General features: G+C 35.8%; 1 protein-coding gene across 1 annotated transcript in view; it reads left to right on the top strand.

Moving 5' to 3' along the window:
• Thsd7a (thrombospondin type 1 domain containing 7A) overlaps positions 1-25,045 on the top strand; it is a 401,309-nt gene extending 376,264 nt beyond the window's left edge. Inside the window, exons 20-28 of the mRNA XM_041675563.1 lie at positions 2,348-2,465; positions 2,704-2,849; positions 3,267-3,441; positions 5,320-5,493; positions 12,995-13,090; positions 16,052-16,134; positions 16,480-16,690; positions 19,051-19,138; positions 20,289-25,045. Coding sequence (XP_041531497.1) covers positions 2,348-2,465; positions 2,704-2,849; positions 3,267-3,441; positions 5,320-5,493; positions 12,995-13,090; positions 16,052-16,134; positions 16,480-16,690; positions 19,051-19,138; positions 20,289-20,373 — 1,176 coding nt within the window. The 3' untranslated portion in view covers positions 20,374-25,045. The remainder of the gene's footprint in view (positions 1-2,347; positions 2,466-2,703; positions 2,850-3,266; positions 3,442-5,319; positions 5,494-12,994; positions 13,091-16,051; positions 16,135-16,479; positions 16,691-19,050; positions 19,139-20,288) is intronic.
• Positions 25,046-25,456: the final 411 nt, after the last annotated feature.

The following is a 25,456-nucleotide window of genomic DNA, read 5'->3' as shown; positions in this document are numbered from 1 at the left end:
AGAACATGAAATGAGACCTCTGTGAAAGGTGAGCCCAAAGCATTCAAGACTATTTTAAATTACTTCATGTAATGTGAAGTCTGCAGCGACAACTGCAGGTTCAAATCCAAACATCCTGGCAAATACTGTCTTTAGGGAAACCTGAGCTAGTCTCTGTGGAAATTAAACAGCACACACATCATTTTATACATCCCTGGGAATCCAGCTGGCTCTGCAAACCGTGCTATCTTTGTAAACAATGGTCAGACCACCTACCTACCAACCCCTGTGCAAACCCTGCATTACATTCCGCAGTGGTAGGTAACTCTTGCTGCTTCCTTAATAGGCACAAAGAAATGTGTCATTACTGCCCAACAAAGAGGAAAATTAGGGTTAAATTCACTTGTGTTTATGTAGTGCATTTTCCCCTTTGGTGGTTTTGACTTTTTTTTTTTTAACTCATTTGATACCTAGTCATTGTGTCTCATTTTCTTTTCTTTAAAACCTAAATAGATTATTAAAATTTACTTAGAAACATATTTACATGAATAGATGTGTTGATTTGGGCAGATGATATACTTGGATAGGTAGATAGATAGATAGATAGATAGATAGATAGATAGATACACACACAGAGAAATAGATGATTGAAGAACAGAGGAACAGACAGACAGAATAAAAAGATGAAATAAATATTAGGAGAAAGAAACAGAGTTTAAAAGTGTAATTAATGGATAGCCAAACGCTGTCTAATGAAGTAAATTAGTAACAGATGATTCTGTGTTGAACACTCCCTCCTGAAACTACAGCATATCATTAATATATCACATTACATTCACTATATCACCCCAAGATTTATCTCTTCACCCTCATATAGTTTTTAAAAATCGTTATGAGGCTTTAATTTAATTAATTAATTCATTCATTCATTCATTTTCGGTGCAGGAGACTAAATTCAGAGCCTTCAGGATAATAGCCCTATGCTCTGTCACTGAGCTACACTCCAGCTCCCAAATTGGTCTATGTTTTTTTTTTTTCAGTGCATTCTATCTTTGGTTTTAAGTGGCCGTTTGTCTTTAAAGCCATTTGGTTATTCAGCTTAATGTGTCTACATAAAAGATAAATAACACCAAGAAGATAAAATTATAGGTCTGTATTTTGGCGATATTTTGAGTTTTGAAATATTTCAAAGCCGTTTCATCTATACTTCTTTATTTTTCACTTAAGAACTTGCAACTAATTTTTAGATTAATTCTATTTTTTCATTACTTATGGAAAAAGTTATGTGTGTGGGGATATGTATGGATCTATTTGCATTCTTCTTCATGCTGACATCCAGTTATGACAGCACCATTTGTTGAAGATGTTTTCTTTTTTCTATTGTATTATTTTAGCTTCTTTATCAAAAATCAGGTGTTCATAGCTGTGTGGATTAATATCCAGATCTTTAATTCAATTACATTGGCCAACCTGTCTGTTTTTATGCCAATACCAAGCTGTCTTTATTACTGTAGCTCTATAATAGAGCTTGATGTTGGGGATGGCGATGCCTCTGAAAGCTCCTTTATTGTACAGGGTTGTTTTGGCTATCCTGGGTCTTTCATTTTTCCATATGAAGTTGAGTATTGTTCTTTCAAGATCTGTGAAGAATTGTGTTAGGATTTTTATGGGGATTGCATTGTATCTGTAGATTGCTTTTGGTAGGATTACTATTTTTATTATGTTGATCCTACCTATCCAAGAACATGGGAGATCTTTCCATAATCTGATATCTTCATCAATTTCTTTCTTCAAAGACTTAAAGTTCTTGTCGAACAGGTCTTTCACTTCTTTTGTTAGTGTTACCCCAAGATATTTTATGTTATTTGTGGCTATTGTGAATGTTAAGGTTTCTCTGATTTCTTTCTCAGCTTTTTTAACATTTATATATAGGAGGGCTACTGATTTTTTTGAGTTGATCTTGTATTCTGTCACATTACCGAAGGGGTTTATCAACTGTAGGAGTTCCCTGGGAAAATGTTAGATAGTACATAGCTAGTTGTATAGAATCAGTATGCCCCTGAATTCACTTTCTGTCCTTGGCTGTTACTTTTTTTGGTTGACTGTAATCTTAATATTTAGGAACATTGTCATTCTGGTGACTTTCCCCTATACCAGGCAGCTACCTTTGCTCCTTTTCTCTCATCCCCTCTGCCTTTCTCCAGTCTCCTCTTCTTCCCTCTTGTCTCCACGTCTCCACTGCTATCTATGCTCTCTTCTGTTCTTTCCTCTTCTACTTTTTTCCTCTCTTGTCATTCCTTTTTCCACTGACAGCTCTCAAGGTCCTGTCTCCCTGCCTATACAAACAGATCTACCTCTGCTCTTTCAGCTTGGCCTGGAGAAGAACTGGCAAATGAACACTTCCTGCATGGTGGAATGCCCTTTGAACTGTCAGCTTTCGGATTGGTCGCCATGGTCAGAATGTTCTCAAACATGCGGACTCACAGGTTGGTTTGTAATGCAATTAACATTAAGCTAGTGATCAAGCCACACAAAAGAAAATATCTCTGTTGCTCTAAATGATATCAACTGAGCTACAGAAAGGTCTCTTCCTTGTAAACACAGGTAAGACTCTCTGAGGTCCCCTCAAGGAAGATACATATGATACTATCTCCCAATAATATATCCATCTACTTGTACAATTATGACGACACACTGAAGTTGTATCATTTTATATTTTTAAAGGAAAAATGTTTAGAAGACGAACAGTGACCCAGCCCTTTCAAGGTGATGGGAGACCTTGCCCTTCCCTCATGGAACAGTCCAAGCCTTGCCCAGTGAAACCATGCTATTGTTGGCAATATGGCCAGTGGTCTCCATGCCAAGTTCAGGTATCAAATCTCAGGAAGCTATGTGGATGCCAGCATTCTTTATCTGCTAAGTCTTGGTTCTAGAATTATTTTGAATTAGAGATGATCAGTTCCCTCATAAACATTTTAGTGGTTTTGCAAATACCCAGTCCTTTAATTAGTTTTGATAGCAAGCACCCCCTGTCCTGTACTTTTAAAATCATTTGGAGACTGATTCATTTTAATGAAAATTTATTTGCCTGTCTTTGTCTAGGAAGCAAATAAATTGTTCCACGTGTGCTTTATAGCTTGTGCCCTATAAGACTTCTTCCCAGGGGTTTGCAATGCTTCTTTAGCTATTCATAAATCAAATTGGTGATGCAAAACTGACTACAAGCCGTGAGCTCTCTAATGAATTATTTTTCTTTTTCTAATTAGCTGTTTCTCCCTCCATTCCAGGATGCCCAGTGTGGAGAAGGAACCAGGACACGGAATATTTCTTGTGTGGTGACTGACGGCTCAACTGATGATTTCAGCAAAGCGGTGGATGAAGAATTCTGCACTGATATTGAGCTCATCGTAGATGGTAATAAGCAGATAGTTCTGGAGGAAACCTGCACCCAGCCCTGTCCAGGTAACAACAGAACACCATTCATATTCTAGATATTTTAGATACATCATCCTAGTAACAGAGTCAAGAAGAGGTTATGTATATAGTCCAAATGAAGAACATCAACAATCTTATTCAGTAAAACCTGTACTAACTCTGTGAGTCAGGGAACCACTGCATTGCTGCAGGGAATGGGGTCTCTAATATCCTGAGCTGTATCCCCAACCCTCTGCTGTATATCTTGAAAGCTAGACAAATTTGACACAGTCAGCTTTAAAGAGTAGAATATGAATGTATAACTTTCCCAAAGCGACAAGAAACTGAGTGAAACATCCATCTCTCTTTTGTATGAGTAGGCTTAATCTCTAAATGTATCTTTATTTGATATTGTCATGGAATGCAGAGAAATCCACTAATTCTATTCTGCTGTGGTCCATTCATTACCTAGTCATCATCTTGAAATATCCATGTCAAGATGTAATAGCAATCTGAGAGCAGAACACTCCTAGTGCTAAACACACTTGTATAATTTCACTAAGCCCATTGGGGTAATAAATTTATGCCACACCCTTCAAAGATGAAAACTGTTTTTTTCCTAATTCATATTCTAATCTTTATTCTATTTTATTTTTACCCATACCAGGTTTTCCTGGTAAACACTGGGTAACCCAAAATGTGACATCTCAGAGATGCAATCATTCCTACAATTTTCATAAATTCTTTTCCTAGTTGCTTTTTTCTTGGCATTTTCAAAATGTGCAAGATTTTAAATAAGATTTTCTTAATTTCTTCGGAATGTCATACAATATATTTTAATCATATTACCCCTTCCCCACAACTGCTCCCAGATCTACCACCGCCACCTCTCTCTGAACCCACTCAGCTTCTATTCTTTCTCTCTCTCTCTCCCTCTCATGCTCAGTCCCCCTCACTCTCTTTCTCCCTATCCTCCTCTGTTTATATCCCCAACTCTACCCTTCTCTCCCTCTCTCCTTGCCTGTTCTCAAAATCGTAAAAGATATTGGATACATGGATCCATCATGTAATTCTATTCCTATGCATATGCTCAAGAAAATCACACATATAACACATATGTTCAGCACAAGCTTCTACTTCAATAGTCACAGGAGTTTCAAATTAGAACATTTAAATGCATAAGAGATCGTACAAACATGACTGAGTGGAAAATGGCAAAGGTAAAAAAGTATATATGGTATATAGGATATGATTTCAAGAATAACATGGTTGGGGATTTCTGAGGTTCTGGGAATGGTCTGTTCTTGATTAGATGTTGATTGCATAGATACCTAATCAGACTGTGGAAACTTGCTGTGCATTTATGGTACTTGGCCTTTTGCAGATACTATGCATTTTCTCCAAAGGGGGTGCAGTTGATTGGAGATGTAGACTAGAAGAAACTGCCAGTCTAATTTCCACTGTGTCAACTTCTCAGCAGCTTGCCTCGGCTAGATGCATCTGGGAAGAAAAAAATATTATTTAATCACTGATTATTGCACCTTGAACTTATAGCTCACTCAAATTTATGAATATCTAGAGGCAAGTTCTAGGTATTATTAGGTTGTACTAGCTCCTTTGACAATAGTAACAAACATCATGTTAGGTTTTAGACAAGTATTATCCATTTTTAAGGAAATTACCATGGTGGGAAAACTCCTTCAAGTCATAGCTTACGTTTTATAACATTAAGTCACACAGAGATCACCCCATCTCTCCAAATAGCATATTGAGTACATATAAAATGATATTTATTGTATATTCAAATATCATAAATGTCATGTATAATTAGCATACTTACAAACATGGCCTAGCACTGTTGGAATCAAAATAAGTATCTGCAACACTGTTCCCTGGGGCTATAAATTACCAACCTGTTTCTTACAGGTGACTGTTATTTGAATGACTGGTCTTCATGGAGTCTGTGTCAGCTGACCTGTGTGAATGGTGAGGATCTTGGTTTTGGTGGAATACAGGTCCGATCCAGAGCTGTGATTATACAGGAACTGGAAAATCAACATCTATGCCCAGAGCAGATGTTAGAAACCAAGTCATGTGATGGTGAGTGCTTCAATTCATGAATTCTATTCATTTGAGAATTAAATTAAAAGTAATATTCCTAGGGCCCAAGAATGTGCTTCAATAGGTAAAGTGCTTGCCACGCAAGTATGAAGATGTGAGTATGAATCCTCAAAGATTAGAGGCAGAAACGGAAGAATCTCCAATAGCTTGAGAGCTACCTAGCCTAGTATATTCAACAGCAACAAAAGACAGATTCTGTGTGGATGACCAACAACCAAGATGGTACTATAGTGTTCAGATACTTGCCTCTAGGCTCTATATGCACACACACACACACACACACACACACACACACACACACGGGGTGGGGGGATATTCTGATTTAAAATGTGGAATGTTGTAAAAATATTTCCTAGTTTTATAAATTACAGAAACCTAAGATAATTAGGAAAAACTGATTATATATTAATAAAATCTGTGATCAAACACAAATCTAGTATTTTTCATTTGTGTAACAAATGTAACAAATGAAAACAAATTGCAAAATTAAACACTACAAAACCATAGCAAAATTAGACCTTTAACATAGTCTAAGAAGCTAATAGATCAATTCATTGGTAAGAAGTAGCAATTTTAAATTCACAATAATTGGACATAGAGCATTATATGAATACATGTTCAGGTGTCTATGCATGGATTGCATATACAGACGAAGTCCTTCAATATTTGCAGGACACTCAGTAACAGTCGGTATCCAGACCCTCAGTGCATTACAATGTTAGTGTTTGGACTATGGCGACATCTTGAGAACAACAAAAGACTTTGTATCTAGTGGAGAATGTAAGGCTCAGATTCTTAGATTTTGTTCTATAATGTTTAAGATATGTGACTACAGAGTGACATCCACTAGAGCAGGTTCCAACCAGTGACCTCTGCAGGAGCAGGTACAAGGAAGCAACCTCCAGAGAAGCAGGTATGAGGGAGCAACAGCTGAGAGAGAAGGCCTGAGCCAGAGGTTTTTCAGGTGCCAACCCAAGTCAGGGACCTCCATGGGAGCAGGGCTGTGAGCAGGGCTGAGCCAGGCACATCCAAGCAAGTAGGCACCAGCAAGCAACCTCCTCAGGAGCAGGTTCGAGGGAGCGACCACCAAGAGAGCAAGCCCAAGCCAGAGAATTCTGTGACACCAGGCCCAGCCAGGGAACACGCTTGAGACAGCAACCTCTTCCAGGGTAAGCCTGAGCAAGCGACCTCCACAGGAGCAAGTACAAGAGAGCAACCACCAAGAGATCAGGGCCAAGACAGAGACCTCCTTGGAACCAGGCCCAAGCCATGGACATCTGCAAGAACCAGCCCTTGCCAGCGACCTCAGCAGGAGCAAGCCCAAACAAGCATCCTCCATGTGAGCAGGCCCAAATCACCCCCAGGATTGCACAGCCTGCCAGGAGTGTCTAATGAAAACACCAAGTGACCTCTGAGGTGACTGGTACCATGGCCCTGACTGAACTACAAGGGGCAACCATCCAAGCCTTGGATCCACTGGCACCTGGAAGATTGATCCCCAGGGGTACAGCCCCAACTACACCAATCAGAGGGAAAGATGGGTAGACAAGGTAAGAACACTCAACACCACAAAGCACAACATGACACCAACAAAAACCAGTGACACTAAAATAACAAGACTTTAACAGCCCAATATAGATGAAGCAGAAGAAAATGACCTAAATAATAACTTTAGGAGAATGCTTAAGGCCCTTAAAGAGGAAATTTAAAAATCCCTCAAAGAAAGGGAAGAAAAGAGAAAAATTGGAAGAAATCAACAAATTCTTTGAAGTAAACCAAGAAAAAGCAATCAAGCAGATAATAGAAACAATTCAAGACATGAAAACTGAAATAGAAACAATAAAGAAAACACAAACTGAGGGAATTCTGGAAACAGAAAATATGGGAAAACAATCAGAAACCACAACTGCGAGCATAAACAGCAGAATACAAGAGATGGAAGAGAGAATCTCAAGCGCTGAAGATACAATAGAGGAAATAGACTCATAAGTCAAAGGAAACATTAAATCTATCAAAGGCTTAACACAAACACAAAATATCCAGGATATATGGGACACCATGAAAAGGCCAAACCTAAGAATAATAGGGATAGGAAAAGGAGAAATCTAACTCAAAAGCACAGAAAATATAAAGATATGCCTATGACAATACAAAAAGTTTACAGAACACCAAATAGAATGGGTCAAAAAAAGTCCCTTGTCACATAATAATCAAAACACTAAACATACAGAATAAATAAAGAATATTAAGAGCTGCAAAATAAAAAGGCCAAGTAACATATGAAGGAGGACCTATCAGGATTACACCTGACTTCTCAATGGAAACAATGAAAGCCAGAAGGTCCTGGTCAAGCGTTATGCAGACATTAAGAGATCTTGGATGCCAGCCCAGACTACTATACCCAACAAAACTTTCAATCACCATAAATGGACAAAACAAGATATTCTATGACAGAACAATATTCAACCAACACTTAGCTACAAACCCAGCCCTATACAAAATACTAGAAGGAAAACTCTAACTCAAGGAAGTTGGCTACATCCACAAAAACACAGACAATAGGTGATCTTACTGCAGCAAATCCCAAAGAAGGGAAAAACACACACAATGATATCACTAACAATGAAAACTAAAATAACAGGAACTAGCAATCACTGGTCATTAATATCCCTTAATATTAATGAATTCAATTAACCTACAAAAAGACACAGGCTAGCAGACTGGATAATAAAAAAGAATCCATCATTCTGCTGCATACAAGAAACATACCTCAATCTCAAAGATAGACACTGCCTCAGAGTAAAGGGTTGGTAAAAAAATTTCCAATCAAACGGACCTAAGAAACAAAAAGGTATAGCTATCCTCATATCTAAGAAAATAGACTTAAAACCAAAATCAATCAAAAAAGACAAAGAAGGACATTTTATACTCGTCACAGGAAAAGTCCATCAAGAGGAAATGTCAATACTGAACAACTATGCATCAAATACAAGGGCACCCTCATAAGTAAAAGAAACACAACTAAAATGTAAATCTCATATTAGTGGACACTAATAGTGGGAAACTTCAACACCCCACTCTCACCACTGGACAGGTCTATCAGACAGAAACTTAACAGAGAAATAAGAGAACTAACAGATATTATGACTCAACTAGACTTAACAGATATCTACAGAACTTTTCATCCAAACATAAAATAATATATTTTTTTCTCAGCACCTCATGGAACCTTCTCAAAAATGACCACATACTAAGTAACAAACCTCAATAGATGCAAAAATCACAATAACCCCATGTATCTTATGAATCAATATGGCTTAGAATTCAAAAGCAATACCAATTTCAGAACCCCACAAACACATGGAAATTAAACAATGCTCACCTGATTCACCAATGGGTCAAGGAGGAAATAAGAAAGAAATTAAAGACCTCCTAAAATTCAATGAAAATGACCACACAAAATATCCAAATTTATGGGGAACAATGAAAGCATTGTTAAGAGGAAATTTCATAGCACTACATTCCTACATGAAGATGCAGGAAAAATCCCACACTAGTTAGCTAACAGAACACCTGAAAACTCTAGAACATAAAGAAACAAACTCACTCAGGAGGGCTAGATGGCAGAAAATAATCAACATAAGAGCTGAAATCAACAAAATAGAAACAAAAAAAACAATACAAAGATTAAATGAGACAAAGAATAGTTTCTTTGAGAAAATCAACAAAACAGACAGAACTTTATCCAAGCCAACCAAAAGGCAAGGAGAGAGTATCCAAATTAACAAAATCAGAAATGAAAAGGGGGACATACAACAGATATGAAGGACATTCAGAGAATCATCAGGTCATATTTTGAAAACCTATACTCCACACAATTGGAAAACTTAAAAGAAACAACTTTCTGCATAAATATCATTTATCAAAGTTAAATTGAGACCAGATAAGCAAAATAAGTAGACCTATAACTGCTAAAGAAATAGAAACAGTCATCAAAAGTATCCTAACCCAAAGAAGCCCAGGACCAGATGGTTTCAGAACAGAATTCTACAAAATTTTTAAAGAACTCCTCAATTTTTTTCTACACAATAGAAACAGAAAGAACATTGCCAAACTCTTTTTACGAGACTACAATTAACCTGATACCTGAACCACACAAAAACATTACTAAGAAAGAGAATTACAGACCAATATCACTCATGAACATTGATGCAAAGATACACAATAAAATACTGACAGAATCCAGAAACAACAGAAAGGACCCTAGTATCTACTACAGTTGAAGTAGAAAAAGACAAGATCTCCTGAGTAAATTGGGAACATAAAAATCATGGGTAAGGGTAGAAGGGAAGGGGGAGGAAGGGAGGGGAATGGAGAAAAATACATAGCTCAATAAAAACAATTTAAAAAGAAATATGACAAGCAATAAATAGCAAATATGAAAGAAAATATCACCTTATGTTTAAATACTGGAGGAAGAGAACTAAGATACTGAGAACACTTAGGATGAAAGTAATGGATTAATGACTTAACCTAAGAATTATATATATATATGAATATGTGTACATATATACATGTATAATATATGTGTGTCATATATATAATTATATATATGTCATTTATATGTCATTATATATAATTATATATGTCGTGTGTGTGTGTTTGTCAATATAATCTTACTAAATTTACCAACCACATAAAATATCCTCAATTTCTAGGACCAAGTAGGCAAAGAAATACAGAAGCTTGAGGTTTGCAATTAATTAAATAGATCCCAGATCAAAGGAATGAATTGTTAATCTTAAATGCCGTGAAGTAAAATTAGAAATCAATAGCAAAATAGAAAAAGACATCCTCTCCTACACACACAAGCAAAACCTGAAAGTCAGACAGATTGTTACCTGCTAGCTCTTAGTAAGGAAATAAGTGTTTACAGGAGAACTAAGGGCCTTATATGGTCACATATGGGGGGAAGAGCAAAAGTAAGCTGCGTATTCAAATCAAGAAATGTTAATTTTTCACTTATTTATTTTTGTTTTTTCAAGACAGGGTTTCTCTGTAGCTTTTGGAGCCTGTCCTGGAACTTGCTTTGTAGACAAGCCCGGCCTCAAACTCACAGAGATCCACCTGTCTCTGCCTCCCAATTGCTGGGAATAAAGGTGTATGCCACTACCATCTGGCAAGAAATTTTATTTTTTAAGAGGAAGTATCTATATAACAATAAAAACTCAAGAAAAAAAAACAACAATTTGAGGAGTGGGAAAAAGGGAAAGGGAGAGATTTTGGATGAAGGAGAGGGATAGTAAAAATGCAATAAATATATTTTAATTAAATTTTAAAGGTCAGAAAAGGTAAGTAGTATGTAGCCTATATTAATAAATAAAAATTGAATAAAGCAGAATAAATAGCCAACAGAAATGATAGCATGTTTTATATGACAAAGGAACAAAATGACTACTTCAAAGCAAATAGGTAATGAAAAAAGAAAATTTTCCATTATTACACATAGAAAAAAGAAGTTTTACTAATAAACATAAATATCTAAATGAAAACAAGTTAGGTTGTCATTAATCTATCAACACTAACAGAAACGGTATGCCATGGATTTATTAACTACTACAAATTCCAACATATTAGATTCATATTCACATTTAATATAGTATAAAATGTGACTGTGAGCCCATGTACAATCAAAATCTCTACACTAAAATTGGGTAAAATGTTCATAATAATTTACTTAAATATATAAGTACTTGAAAGTAAGAGGTAAACTTGGAAGCATGATTTTAAACTAACACTGAAATAATTAGTTTTATTTGTAAGGAAAACTCAATGATAAAGTTTTCACTAGGAAAAAAGCTGTACCTAAGTCTAACAAAAATGTGTGGGAAAACCATAAACTCTGAGCTGAAATGAATAAAGGACTAAAGTACTGGTGCAATAGACCATTTCATGCATAGTAGCTTCAGTGCTACAATGTGAATTTTACACGTATTTACCTAATTCCATGCAATTTGAAAAGGCTATTAAGGGAATCTGAGAAGTGGATACTAAGGTTAATTCTGGGGGAATTAAATACAAAAAGAACCAAGAAATATTTTGAAAACAAAAATTATGAGAAAAGGACAGGAGATTTTAGTGCCTTTTCTTATGACCAACTCTAAGCACAGACAGAACTGCTTGCAAATCAAGCCTTACACCAGGCATATAGGTAGCTAAACATGGAACTGAGCTACACACTCTTGTTGGGGAACATCAAGACAGTCTGGGATTCCTGATGCATACATTAATGATCACTATTTAAAATTAATAACTCCCTTATTTCAGTGAGTAAAGACATGGGTGTCAATAAGAAATAAAATGGCTGAAATAGCAATAAGCCATTTTTACCAGAAGAAATCCAAAACATTCTTAAAACTGTTTGATAATTTTATTTATCAATAACTTAATTTATTATGATAAGATAGATTTTTATACAGCCAAGACTGATTAAAAATAAATTAAATGTGTTACTTCCTTTGTGTAGAGAGAGCAATAGAGTCATAGCTACCATTGGGTATTCGCTATGTAGTGCCAAATATAAACAATATTTAGCAAAGTATCAGCTGTCTGCAGTTATATCAGAGATTTCCTTTCTAGATAGTTATATTTTTAAAGCACCAATATACTTGCTTCAGGCTGACCAACAGGGCATGTTAATGGCACTAATTTAAAATAACATGACCAAAGAAAACAAATAAATTATAAAACCTGATACAATGCAACTCCATGTGGCAGTTAAAATAAATTGACTAGAGCTGCATTAAAATCACATTGAGATAGTTCATCTGTAACAATGACAAATAAGGTCCTGAATTATATATAAATCATAATTTGTGCGAATCCATAATACTGAGTAAATGTTAATTTGAATAAAGTATTAATTTTATTAAGTAATGTTGAATAAAATATGCATATAAGTATATTTATAGTAAAAAGTAAAAATGATGTAGAAAGCTGTATATTTACCTCAGAGTGATGTGGTGTGGCTGGGAAATTAGGAGTAGGGTCAAGAAATGATGTTAGGGAATACTAAGTTCTTAACTCTTTTTATTGATGAGCAAACAAATGAAAAATAAAGCCAGTATGGCTAAATGGTAATGTTTGTTAGAATTACATGATAAATAATTGAATATATTCTACAGTTAGTTATTCTCTGATTTGTCTCTGTGTTCCTTATTTCAGTGTATAAAAAAATAAAAATGAGCTAAAACTTTAGAAGTATCCAGTGTCTGGCATAAAGTAGCAGCATAAAAGATACGTTGGAACATCAGTGGGGACTTAGGTTGACAGCTGCAGTTTTATCAAACTTGTTTTGCAACATTCAGGAAGCCCAGCAGCAGACTTCCTGTCCCCTTTCATTCGTTCACGCATGCGTTGATAACCCTCTCTCACGGTGGTCCCGAGTAATGCAACATCAGTGCTTGCTCTGTGCCTACAGACGGGCAGTGCTACGAGTATAAGTGGATGGCCAGCGCTTGGAAGGGCTCCTCTCGCACAGTCTGGTGTCAAAGGTCAGATGGCGTAAACGTGACAGGTATCTTGACTTTCTGCATTTACTCCTGTAACACATGTGTAGTTGACTGCTGAAGGACACTGAATTGTTAACACACTGTTGGAATCAAGAAATTTGTGTTGTACATGTGTGGTGACCAACGACAATTATTTTATTTTAAAATATCTCGAGTTCTCTCTCCTCTCTCTCTCTCTCTCTCTCTCTCTCTCTCTCTCTCTCTCTCGTCTTTTTTTTTTTTCAAGACAGGGTTTCTCTAGCTTTTGAGCCTGTCCTGGAGGAAACTAGCTCTTGTAGACCAGGCTGGCCTTGAACTCAGAGATCCATTTGCCTCTACCTCCCGAGTACTGGGAGTAAAGGCCTGAACCACATTTTCAAGTTCTCTCTTATCTGTCACCTTAGACATTAGACTATATTTCACTGAAATACTACTTAGCACTAATAAATGAATATAAGTGATTTCCTGCTTTTCCCTAGAGATTTTAGACATTAACAACTTACTATATGAAAAGAAAATAATATGCCTTTCACTATTTCTGCTTGTGTGCTTTGAAAATGGTACAGGCCAAGGTAGAATACACATATAAACATAATATACCTAAATTATCAAATCTATTATAAAGACATTTTGGTGATTAATAAGAAAAATTTACCAGTAAAATCAAACCCAGGGCATCTGAGAGGAACATTTGCTATGTTCCCATCACAAACTATTATTATACTTCCAAAGAAGAAAATCAAAAGAAGATTTTTGAAAGATATCCCCAATGGAATTCTTTAATATACAAGTTCTTTGTATGAGCTCAGTAAAGTCAAGGGCCCATTCTAAACATAAAGGAAAGACTTCAAGATGAATCTATATTGAATAGCCTGCAAATTTCATGGAAAAAAAATCAAGGTCTGAAACAGAATCTCAACTTCAGGCACATAAACACAAACTTAAAATGTTATCCCTTTATTATCATCTTAAAATAATTTAGTTATTAGGGATTTCCATATCAGAGGCAGGAGGAATGTTGACTGTCAGCTGCCCAGGACACCTGCTGACTGGGGGCTCTTGTTTCAACTCTTCTGCAAGAAAAACAAAGTAGTATGCATCAAGTTGACCCTGAGTAAGTCCACTGCGATTTATCTTTCATATATACAGTGAGATCAAAGGATTCAGCCAGGATCAATGTGCTTCTTGGAAAACATCAATTTTTATATCGAATTTCAAGGGACCCAGGTTTATTGAAACCTAATTACTTATTTATTCCCTATAAAAGCCAGAACAGAATGCAAAACTACATTCTTATGAAGACGGAATTTTTGTGAATAAAAACTCCATCAAAAAGCCTTTGATAATAGCATCTCCCAGTGGACATATAATATATAATAGAAAACATTCCCACCAGGAAGCTCTTTGCTGTCTGAACAGTATTATTTGGGAAATGAAAACAATGAACCAGAATTCCACTGTAAAAGAAATGGGGGATAAAAAAGCACAGACAAGGAAGAATAGCCATTCCAAAGCAAGTATCCCAGGTGCTATTCACTTTGCTCAGGTCCTGAAAGGGAATATAGGTCATTCTTTAAGCTCAGGTCATGGAAGGAAATATACGTCATTCTTTAAATGATTCCTAAGGTTGCTTTTTTTCAAATATAGAAGCAAATCATATTTGCTTGCTTTTTCTTCTGACTCTATTGTTTCTCTAATGAAACTGAGACTATTTCCCAAATCAAAATTAAGTCAAAATTTAATGATTCATCAGTATGTCACATTTTAATTTATTTTAATACATGAAAGTATGTATACAATTATTTTTCTCTGTTACCAAGAAGCCAATGTGGAATTATTTACGATAACCTCTAGATGCATTCTTCTTCCACCGTTTAGATGATGTTCCCTATGAAAACAGGTGTAAGTACATTATCTCTGTGGATCAGTTGCTGTAATATACAGATTATCACTGTAAGGACGTCATGGAACTGCTGTTCTTTCTCTTCTTGTGTTTGGCAATTGACAGTATGGTCATTAAGCCATGTGTGCCTTACAATGACTAACTGCTTTTGTTGTGATAGCTTTTGTTTTGCATTATTATATGCATTTTAATATGAAAGAATTAATTAATAAAAACTTTTTTAAAAGAATTTATAAGATTAAAGGAAAAACAAAGAATTGATGATGGGAACCTTTGATTGATCCAAAATACTATGAGCTCCATAAATGAAAAAAATCATTTGTTTGGCTAAAGTTTTGTTCAACTGAGTAAGTACAATTCGAAACTATGGGTCACACCTATATCACCAATATTGTATCTTCAGACAACAGTTCCGTATTTAAAATGCAATAACAGGCAATGCACAATTTGTATTGTATGTGAGAATTAAACTAGGAAAATTAATTTCAATGGCAAATTGGAAAATAGCACAAGCAAAAGACTTGCTGGTTACATTGGTCTTCTTTCCAGAAACCACAAGTATCTGGAATTAGCTACAAGAACAGTAATTTTCCTTAAAAACAGATATGCATTCTAATAAGCATTTTTGTGTAATGATCAAATAAATTGAAGAGTTACTTTAAGGGATGTGAAAACTATCATTCTGAGTAGTCAATAAAAGTATTTAGTAATAAAATAAAATTAAAATATTTTGCTTTTCAATTGCTGGTCCTGGGTTGAGGAAACAGATTATGTGACCTATTTTTTCTGACTATTATCAGAAATAGGTTATATGAAACTGGTGTTTCAAAAATAGCAGCTACAAAATAAGCCTCTTGGCAATGTGTCTTGGATGCTTGCAAAACACAAGCCACAACACTATCATCTGGGTATAAAGGTCCCAAGTTACTAATGAAAGTGACGGAGGTTAGCCAGCCATTTCAGAAGTCCAGAGCTTCTTGTAACTTCCAAAGTGTTTCAGACTTCCAAGACAAATCTAAAAGAGTGTATGTGTTTATTACAGCAAGAGGAGTCATTTGTTAAAATATGATTTTCTGTTCTGCAGGGGGCTGCTTGGTGGTGAGCCAGCCTGATGCCGACAGGTCTTGTAACCCACCCTGTAGTCAACCCCACTCATACTGTAGTGAGGTATGTGCACATTCATTAAAATGGACAAGCCTTCTCCAACAACTGTCACCCACTGTCTCTGGTACAATGCCTCCCCTGCCCCGGATTGCCATGATTTAAGGCTGGAACCATTCACTTGGAAGCATTTTTTTAAACTATATGAACAACTCTCAGTGCACTCCTTTTATTTACCTTTAGAATGATGGGGCACAGTATCATGAGTAGGCTGGGTTAAGGTAGCTAAGGCAGATGTTGCATGTCGTCAGTCCTCTTGAAAATGCTTCCTAATACTCCTTTTCTGAATATGCTTAGTGATACTTTCCTAGATCATGTCCAGTGTGTAGTGTAAACTTCCCTGTTCTGCAGATGAAGGTGTGTCGCTGTGAAGAAGGGTACACCGAAGTCATGTCCTCCAACAGCACCCTGGAGCAATGTACACTTATCCCAGTGGTGGTGATTCCCACTGTGGAGGACAAAAGAGGCGATGTCAAAACCAGCCGGGCAGTTCACCCAACCCAACCCTCCACTAACCCAACAGGACGGGGCAGGACCTGGTTTCTACAGCCATTTGGGCCAGGTGAAGAACACAAAATTCTTTACTTACACATTATACCAGTAACAATGCTACAGCATTTTTTAACAACCAAGGATTTTCAAATAAATGATTATTTCTTAGCCCATTTACTCATTTTAACATTGCAGTTGTCTTTATGTAATTTTATTTTCCTATTGAAAGAAGAACCCATGCTGCAAATGTGTAGAATTGAAATTACTTTTCTCAGAAAAAAATTAGTGTTGATATTATTTATCAAAAGCCCAGTCCTAAAGTTATAAGTATAATAAATACACATTGAATATTGTATATTCAATATAGTAATGAAAATATTGAGGAAAAATTTGTTTTCAATTACAACAAGGACAAATAAGACTACAAAGGCATTTGGAGTTTTCGGTTTAAACATACAGTTTGTGGTGTGAACCTTCACAAAGACCAAGACAAATGCAGTCCCATGTCACAGGGTGCTCGGATGGAAGTAACCTTCCAAACGTTAATGTTTGCCAATCCCTCAGAATCCTTACTAGTGCAAATATACAGAGACAGGGTTAGATCCTTCCCTTCCTGATGGGATGATCACACTTGGACATGGACCAAACCATTGTCATATTACAATGTATGCTCTTAGTATATCCAGGAATGGACTTGATCTGCACAGGAACAAGCTTGCAGGCTTGAAAAAGTGTTATGCTCTACTTTATATATTTTCTCTAACTGGAATAGACAGTACACACCTATCTCCAGGTTCAAAAAGTGCCCTACTAGCACTCCATAAGCAACATGGATTCTCTTTCTCTCTCACCTAAAGAACACCCATGCAAAGTAAGACATAATCAACTTTATTATTTCATTAGAAACATGAGAAATGAAGGGAAAAACTTGTGTAACTAGCATACCTCTATTGATGATTTGTTAAGTAAAAGTATTCCCATTATTAGAAAACCAATATTGAATTTTTAAGGTGTTTTAAATACCTGGTTGATTACCTTTATCCATATAATCACTACTTTTATTAGATTCTTAGCTGAAAACACAATTGAGTTTTGAAAAGCTGATTTATCTGTTAAAATGTTGGAAATTCTCCTCTCCTAGCTAGGGGAACAAATTACCACTTAGCAATTTTGACCTTAATTAAGATCAAAGCAGATATCCACAAATGAGATCACTTTGCTCAATTTAAATAAAAAATATCCTTTTCATTTTGTTTAATAATTTCCCCAAGATGAACATGTCAAAATAGTAAAGAGGCACATATTCTGAAAAAAATACACCCTTTGATTTTTGAATATTTGTTAAATAATTTTCACAGCAAAGAAACCTAGTAGTAGTCCTTTTGATTTTGAACTCAATTCAAAAAGAAAGAAGGTGAGAGAGAAAGAGAGAAAGAAAGAGGAAATAAACAGGGAATAAAACACTTTTAAACCTCCAGGTATAAAAGGAAGTGATATTTAGAATATCAGCTGAATTGGTTTCCAACAACCGGACCTCTAATAAACAAAATACCTAGTACTAAATAGCATTTGATTCATTGTGAGTATTGGCTAAATCTCCGCAGAGTCACTTTTGTCCACGTGTAATTTTCATACTCATATCATATTGTGATTTGAGTGTTGAGTACACACTTGTACATACCTATTGCCTACAATATCTGCATCAAATTAAGTTAGACAATATCATCCCTAGCAATGGACATTTGAAGTTTACTCAGAGCCTAAGACTTCAAGGACAATAAGCCCAAAAACTGAACTAAAGTTGTGCCTGTCTCAAGTGATTGCAAATATCAAATAGTTAGCAAAGACACATTTAAACATCCTTTGCTTGTTACTCTGTGTCATTATTTCTGCCAATTCTATTATCGTTACATACAGTATAAGTACTGAATAGATAAAATTGTATTTGCAAAACAAATAAGTTAATTGTTAAGCTTCATCTGGTACAAAGCAGTTGAAACCACAACAAATGGTCAAATACCTGCTGGCATCTACTCTAGGTTTATGAATTTCTTAAAAGCTGCACTGTTTATATCTTTTTAATATAATACACCATTCCTGATATAGGTGGAAAAAGTCAAAGCATAAGTGGGTAGAACAATGCACATAATGAATCTGAGATAAGATTTCATATAAAAAATTTCAGCATGAACTCCGCACCTGAACGTAAACACAATTGGTCATTTTTTGACTGTTTTCATTGCTACTTCCCTTGAATGCGGTGCTGCCTAACCCCTAGTAGCTGCTTTCCATTAGTGGCGCCTGTACTAGGAAAGACTTCAATGTAAGTCTTGAACCCGTGATCACATGTGAATGATCAGGGGTCATATTCAAACCTGTCCTATATGTTCCAGACTAATGTACACCAATATTAATATCTGTTCTTCTCAGATGGGAGACTAAAGACCTGGGTTTACGGTGTCGCAGCAGGGGCATTTGTGCTGTTCGTCTTTGTCGTCTCCATGATTTATCTAGCTTGGTGAGTGAGTAAAGGTTTCTAAATCTAGAAGGGTAGATAACATTGTTATTTCAAAAAAAAAAAAAAAAAAACCCTTTCAGTTCCCAGTACCACTGGAACAGGCTAGTGTGTGAAATGCACTTGCTGTATTTCTTCCAACTTCACACAAACTTTAAGATTAGAGAATCTGAACTCTGCCTGCCTTGTCTGAGTCATTCAGATTGTGGCAATGAGTCAGAACTGTTCGAGGTCATTTTTTCCCAAGAATTTTCTCATGAATAAATGACATAGAATATTGCGTTTCATGAATGGTGTGTAATATATATTTTACATTGAATTTTCCCTAGAGGACGATGTTATGATAATTGTTTTCTTATTTCTAAAGAATCTTATTTTACATACCAATCCCAGTTCCCTCCAGTCCTCCCACTCCCCCCACCTTCTCCACACCCCACCCAGCATCCATCCCTCAGACAGGGTAAGGCCTCCCAGGGAGAGTCAACAAAATCTGCCACATTACTAGAGGCAGGACCAAGGCCCTCCCCTCCTGTCTCTAGGCTGAGTAAAGCATCCCACCAAAGAGAATGGCCTCCAAAGAGCCAGTTCATGCACTAGGGATAAATACTGGTTCCACTGCAAGTTGCCCCACAAACTTTAATGTATTTTTAAATAAATGTGCATTATTTTTAGAAGTTTCTAAACTTTGATTTTTGAATATTTGTTAAATAATTTTCACAGCAAAGAAACCTAGTAGTAGTCCTTTTGATTTTGAACTCAATTCAAAAAGAAAGAAGGTGAGAGAGAAAGAGAGAAAGAAAGAGGAAATAAACAGGGAATAAAACACTTTTAAACCTCCAGGTATAAAAGGAAGTGATATTTAGAATATCAGCTGAATTGGTTTCCAACAACCGGACCTCTAATAAACAAAATACCTAGTACTAAATAGCATTGTTATCAATCAGGAAATTGAATAATCTGGCTTTTACAAAATAGTTATAACACAGTTTCTTGAAACTGTGAAACTCAGAGATCACAAAGTCATAGTCTACAAGGCAGGCTAGAAAAGAGACAACTTAGATCAGCCAATTTGTTTTGCTTTTTATTCAAACAATAATATTTAACATGAAATACTGACATTCTTTCTTCGTTTTTTTTCCTGAATTTCCTACAGCAAAAAGCCAAAGAAACCCCAAAGACGACAAAATAACCGCCTCAAACCTTTAACCTTAGCCTATGATGGAGATGCTGACATGTAACACGGAGTATTCCTGGAAACAACCAGACTTGGCCTTTTGCCTTCGTAGTAGCCATTCAGGGGCCACAGTATCAGTATTGAAATGTGTTGATTAAATTAACTTTAACTGTTATGAACACCATCATTAAGGGGGAAAAAAAGAGAAAACTCTACTCCCACTGGGAATATTCAAGACAAAACCACTGACATACAGAGAGTCAACCTTGAGAATCCTAAGAGATGCAGTGGAATGCATGTTGTGTCTTGAGAGTTTTGTATCATCTTTTTTGAAATCTACCGATTGAAGAAAGAGACACTTCGATCTCTGAAAATCAGTGAGGAAATTGGCCAAGTGGGAAGCCACATGCAAGACTGCTTGCAACACTAACCCACAAAACTTTCTAGCATGAACAGTTCATAATGAAGGCTTTACAATTCTACACTTAAGCATAACAATACATATATTTGATCAAATGAGTTACATTATGATGTCATCTTATATACTTGTTAATAATCAACCTCTAACAGTGAAGATGACGTAAGTCCTATACTAGAGGGAAAATACATTGAACAATATAGCATCTTCACGGTTGATAGTGGCTTTTATTGGCCTGCGTTTCAGAAACAAACTCTTTTAAAAGACTACTCTTGTCTCTCTCCAATGTGTGAATGCTGGACACGTACTAGTATCTTAGAAGACAGAATCCTCAAGTTCGGGATTTTATAGTGGTTACTGTCTAGAAAACAAATAAGCGTGTATTAATACATTTCTACTTTCCCTAATTTCACACTGGTTGCCTAACATCTTTTTTGCTGTATGGAAGGCACATTTCGCACTATATTAGTGCAGCATGATAGGCACTTAACCAGTATTGCCATAGAAACTGCCTCTTTTCATATGGGATGAAGATATCTGTGCCAAGAGTGCTGTGGAGACATTTGCAAGAGTTTGTATTTTGAAGAGAGTTAGTTCAGTCTTGATGGTAACAGGATTGAATCTGCTATGACATCTGCTGTCTATACTCTTCCTTCTCAACTACAGCCATTATAAAATTGACAACACGGGAAGAATTCAAGTGTTGAAATCCCTAACACACCAACCTTCAAAAGGTGGAATCCCCTGGTGGGGTTACAGTTGCTCTTGGAAGGCTGTTTCAGATAAGATTTATATATTTGTTACCTTTGTTTAAAAAAAGAAGAAGAAAAGAAAAGAAAAAAGGACTGGTTATCTTCGTAATTTTGAGCAGATGGAGAAAATAATGTATCAATGATTTTTTAACAAAAAAAAAATCAAACTTATGTGTTAGCTTTTCTTTCTTCTTGATTTGCTTTTTTGGCGTGAGGTTGACATTCTGCCATGTAGGCTGTATTCATAGCCATGATCTTTTGCTGTTCTCATGGCTGAAATCTAAAGAAGTATGATTTTATAACCTGAAATTTAAAAAGAAAGAGGAGTGAATGATATCATCCAGAGCTTACTTAAGTCTCTAGAGCAAGGGTCACAAATCTTTTAAGCAAAAGATCAAACAGGAAATGTTTTCAGTCAAGTCTGTAGTTGAGCTCACAACACTGCCACTGTGCAGTGTCGCCAGAGAAGAAACTCGTCAGGAAAAAGAACATCATTACTGTTTTCCAATAGAACTTCCTTTCCACAAAACAACCAACAGGCTATATATACACATCCTGCACTCTAGGTGTGTTTTCAGAGCTGGTTCTACATTATGCAATCTCTAGTTCTCAGTTGTTTATTCTCTGTCTACCAGGCTTAATCTCACAGGTAACAATTTAGAGTCATTACTTAGTGATTGTTGGGGAGATGGTTCTATGTTTACTAGCATAGCCTGAGAAATGCCACTGTGGAATCTATCTTACTTTCTTCTTTTAAAAAAGAAGTTAAACTGTGAAATGAAAACAACAGTCACTCATTTCTGGCAGTAACTACTACAAATAGCCTCTGGAAGGGACCATTATGCTTTCCAGTCTTTTAAATACAGTAAACACCTTTTGGGTTTTGTTGTTTTGTTTTGTTTGTTTTTAATCTTAAACAAGTCTACATTGCTGATTTGGGTGATGAGGTAGTTACCTTCATAGACTGGGTCTGAGCTCCCTCTGCTGTCCGCTATAACAGCTTTTCCTGCAAAGATTACAGAAGAATTCTGACTAAGAAAATGTTGTAATTCCCCAAATGAAAATCATTATATATAATTCAATATGAAAAACCGTGATAAGTGTTTCTTATTGGTTCCAAAAGTAAGGCTTTAGATGATACATATCATTTTAAAGAGAGCAGAGAGAAGGATGAGCTTTACTTTAAGTCAAGGATTTAGTTGAGGTAAAACATGAAGAGGAAAGAAAATAATGTTGTTATTCTAAAACTGTGATTGTTTACACACACACACACACACACACACACACACATTAGAGGTCTTCCAAATAATCTTCAAGTTAATCTCTTTGGATAAAATAAACTCTGTTTGTCCAAAATAGTTGAAACATAATCTACTCTGATTCGGTGTAATACTATAACAATCTGATTAAATATGGGCATCACCTAATGATGTTGAGAAAGGGGATAAAATTTTTTGCCTTACACGAACTACACTTAAGGTATTTTATAAAATGTGATTAATTATAATGACAAATCAGTGTTCTCCTACATAGGATATAATAAGAAATCAAAAGTTATAAAATATTGTGAAGATGAAAGGTTTTTATGAACAAATAATTTTATTTGAAACACCACATTAATATTGGAGAAACATTGGATATTCAGTATCAGGATAAATTGATATCGCATGGATTCATGTTAGGAATGTAGAAAGAAAAATGTATCCATTTGGATAATTTGAACAAAATAGATGATTATTATATTCATGTATATATGTCTTTATTGAGTTTATAGGGAAATAAATACTGGAATTTCACCAGAATTTTATTCTCTTAGTTCATCTAATAATTCAGGAGGTAAACAGTAAAGACTTGTCTGTTGAGCCCTTTGCCTTTCAAAAAAATTCTGTGGGAAGAAATGAAAGGAGAGGGAAATAGAAAGAGAGGTAAAGAGGGAGGAAGTAGGGAGGGAAAGAAGGAAGGAAGGAAGGATAGAAGGAGGGAAGAAAGAAAAGAGGGAAGGAGGGAAGGAAGGAAGGACAAAAGAGAGATTTTCTACTTGATTTTTAAAAGACAGGACAAATGCAGGCATTTATATAATTTTGTTGGACTTTCCAAGAAGGAGCAGCATGGCTGCTTGAAAGGGACTGATTTGCCTATAATCAGTGCCATCCAATATACTGACTATAAATAAGCTCTATTTCAAAACTTTTTGAGTGTAGCTTAAGCTAATTGAAAAGGAGTACGCTAAAGCATGTCATTTATAAAATAAAGCACAAAATACTTATAAGAAGACATACTTAATGAGTTATCTCATGTAAGACACTCTGCTGGGCACTTAAAATTAGCAATGGCTTTTGTATGCATAGATTACTAAGACATCCAAAAGAAAAGTTTGCTTTGTGAGAGGCACTTGGCTTGGAACGCATGGCTATAGATCCTTTATGAGTGTGCTTAGTCCTTCTCCACAGGGACTCTAAGTGTCAGAACATGCTGTAAGAGGCGACAATTGTCACAGTGGCTTAATCAGAATCACTAGGTTCCTGAATATTCCAAGATGAAGCCATTGCTTTTGGAGGAAGAGGCAGCATTCCCTCACACCTACCTCCTCTTACTTCTGTATCCTTGGTTCTGTGTGATGCTTCTCTCTGCCTAGTCTCTCCAACTTTACTCTCCTACTGGTTGTTACAGCCTTGGCTACTTCCTTCCAAACCTCCTTCCACTAAACACGCCCAGAGTTTTACAAGGAAGAGTGAAGCACATTTATTAACGCTTCCTATTGAAACACAAACAACTATTAGAGTGTAAACATTTTTAATTAAGTGGACTATCCTTATCAAAGCAATGAATAAAGAGTAAAGAAGAGTTGTGCAGGTGGCATGCCAAGAGAAGAATAGAAAATCTTCAGTGTGAAAATGTCGATTTCTATACTTACATTGTTATTAGCCAGTATCCTCTTATTCTCCCAATTTCATCTAAAATCTTTGTTCACTCCCCACTTTGCACAACAGTGAAAATGTCTGTATCTATCCATAATGAATGAAAAGGAGGGCCTAATTCTAGGGGGAGTTAAAACCTGAATAGATTTGCAGAAACATCCTGGAATCTCAATATTTGTAATGTTTTTAAGTTCAGCTCGAATGTATTCTGTCCAGTTCTCTTGCACGGAGGAAGGAGGGAGCCAGCAGCCCCTGAACAAGTCTATAAGAATTCCTGCAGAGCACACTTGAGCATTCGGGGTCTACTTTGGGTGTGAGAACAGAATCTCCCTCTTCTCCTCTCCTCATGATAGCCACCTCACCCCCACCCCACTGCCTTCAGAAGTCCTGGCACAGGCTTCTAACACTGAGGTGTGGACCCAGTAAGTGGCTTTTTTTTTCTTTTATTTCTTTTTGTTTTTTTATCAAAAAGATATTTGCAGTGTGATAAAAATCATCCTTATGTAATAAAGACAGTGGGAAGTGCTTATGTTTGCAATAGTAAAAGAATTTAAAAAATGTTAAACAAATAGATTTAAATTTGCATTTTTATTCTGCTCTGTCAAACCAGACCAGAAACTTGCAAACATCGGAACCAAGCCAACTTGCCAGTGGGCAAAAACCTACTTTAATTAGAATATAACTGATTATAAGTTTTATTGTTCTGTTTTGTAGTTGTTAATTTTTCTTTTACGTAATTATTTATTAACTAATTTTGAGCCTCAATAAGGTTTCTGGATAGTTTGTGCTTTTTTTTTTTAAGTTAACATTTAGATTCCTTCTCTGGTACTTTTTCTGCTCCTTTTATCACAGAATTTTTGAAGAGATCAGTATCCATTGCTGTAAAATATAATATTATTACATTTATACTCATTCTTTCTTTAAATTATATCACTGTAAGTGGTTACACTTTTGTCAGTTTAACTACCTGAATATTTATTTTACTGTAGTAAGGAGGCAACTGTCTGTGAACTTTTTTGTTAATATTATTTTGTAAATTGTGTAATGTAATTTATTTTA

The sequence above is a fragment of the Microtus oregoni genome, unplaced genomic scaffold, assembly GCF_018167655.1.
Source record: "Microtus oregoni isolate MIOR12 unplaced genomic scaffold, Mior012 000026F_ref0000081, whole genome shotgun sequence".
NCBI classification, from domain to species: Eukaryota; Metazoa; Chordata; class Mammalia; order Rodentia; family Cricetidae; genus Microtus; species Microtus oregoni.
This window is presented reverse-complemented; position numbering and strand designations above follow the sequence as displayed.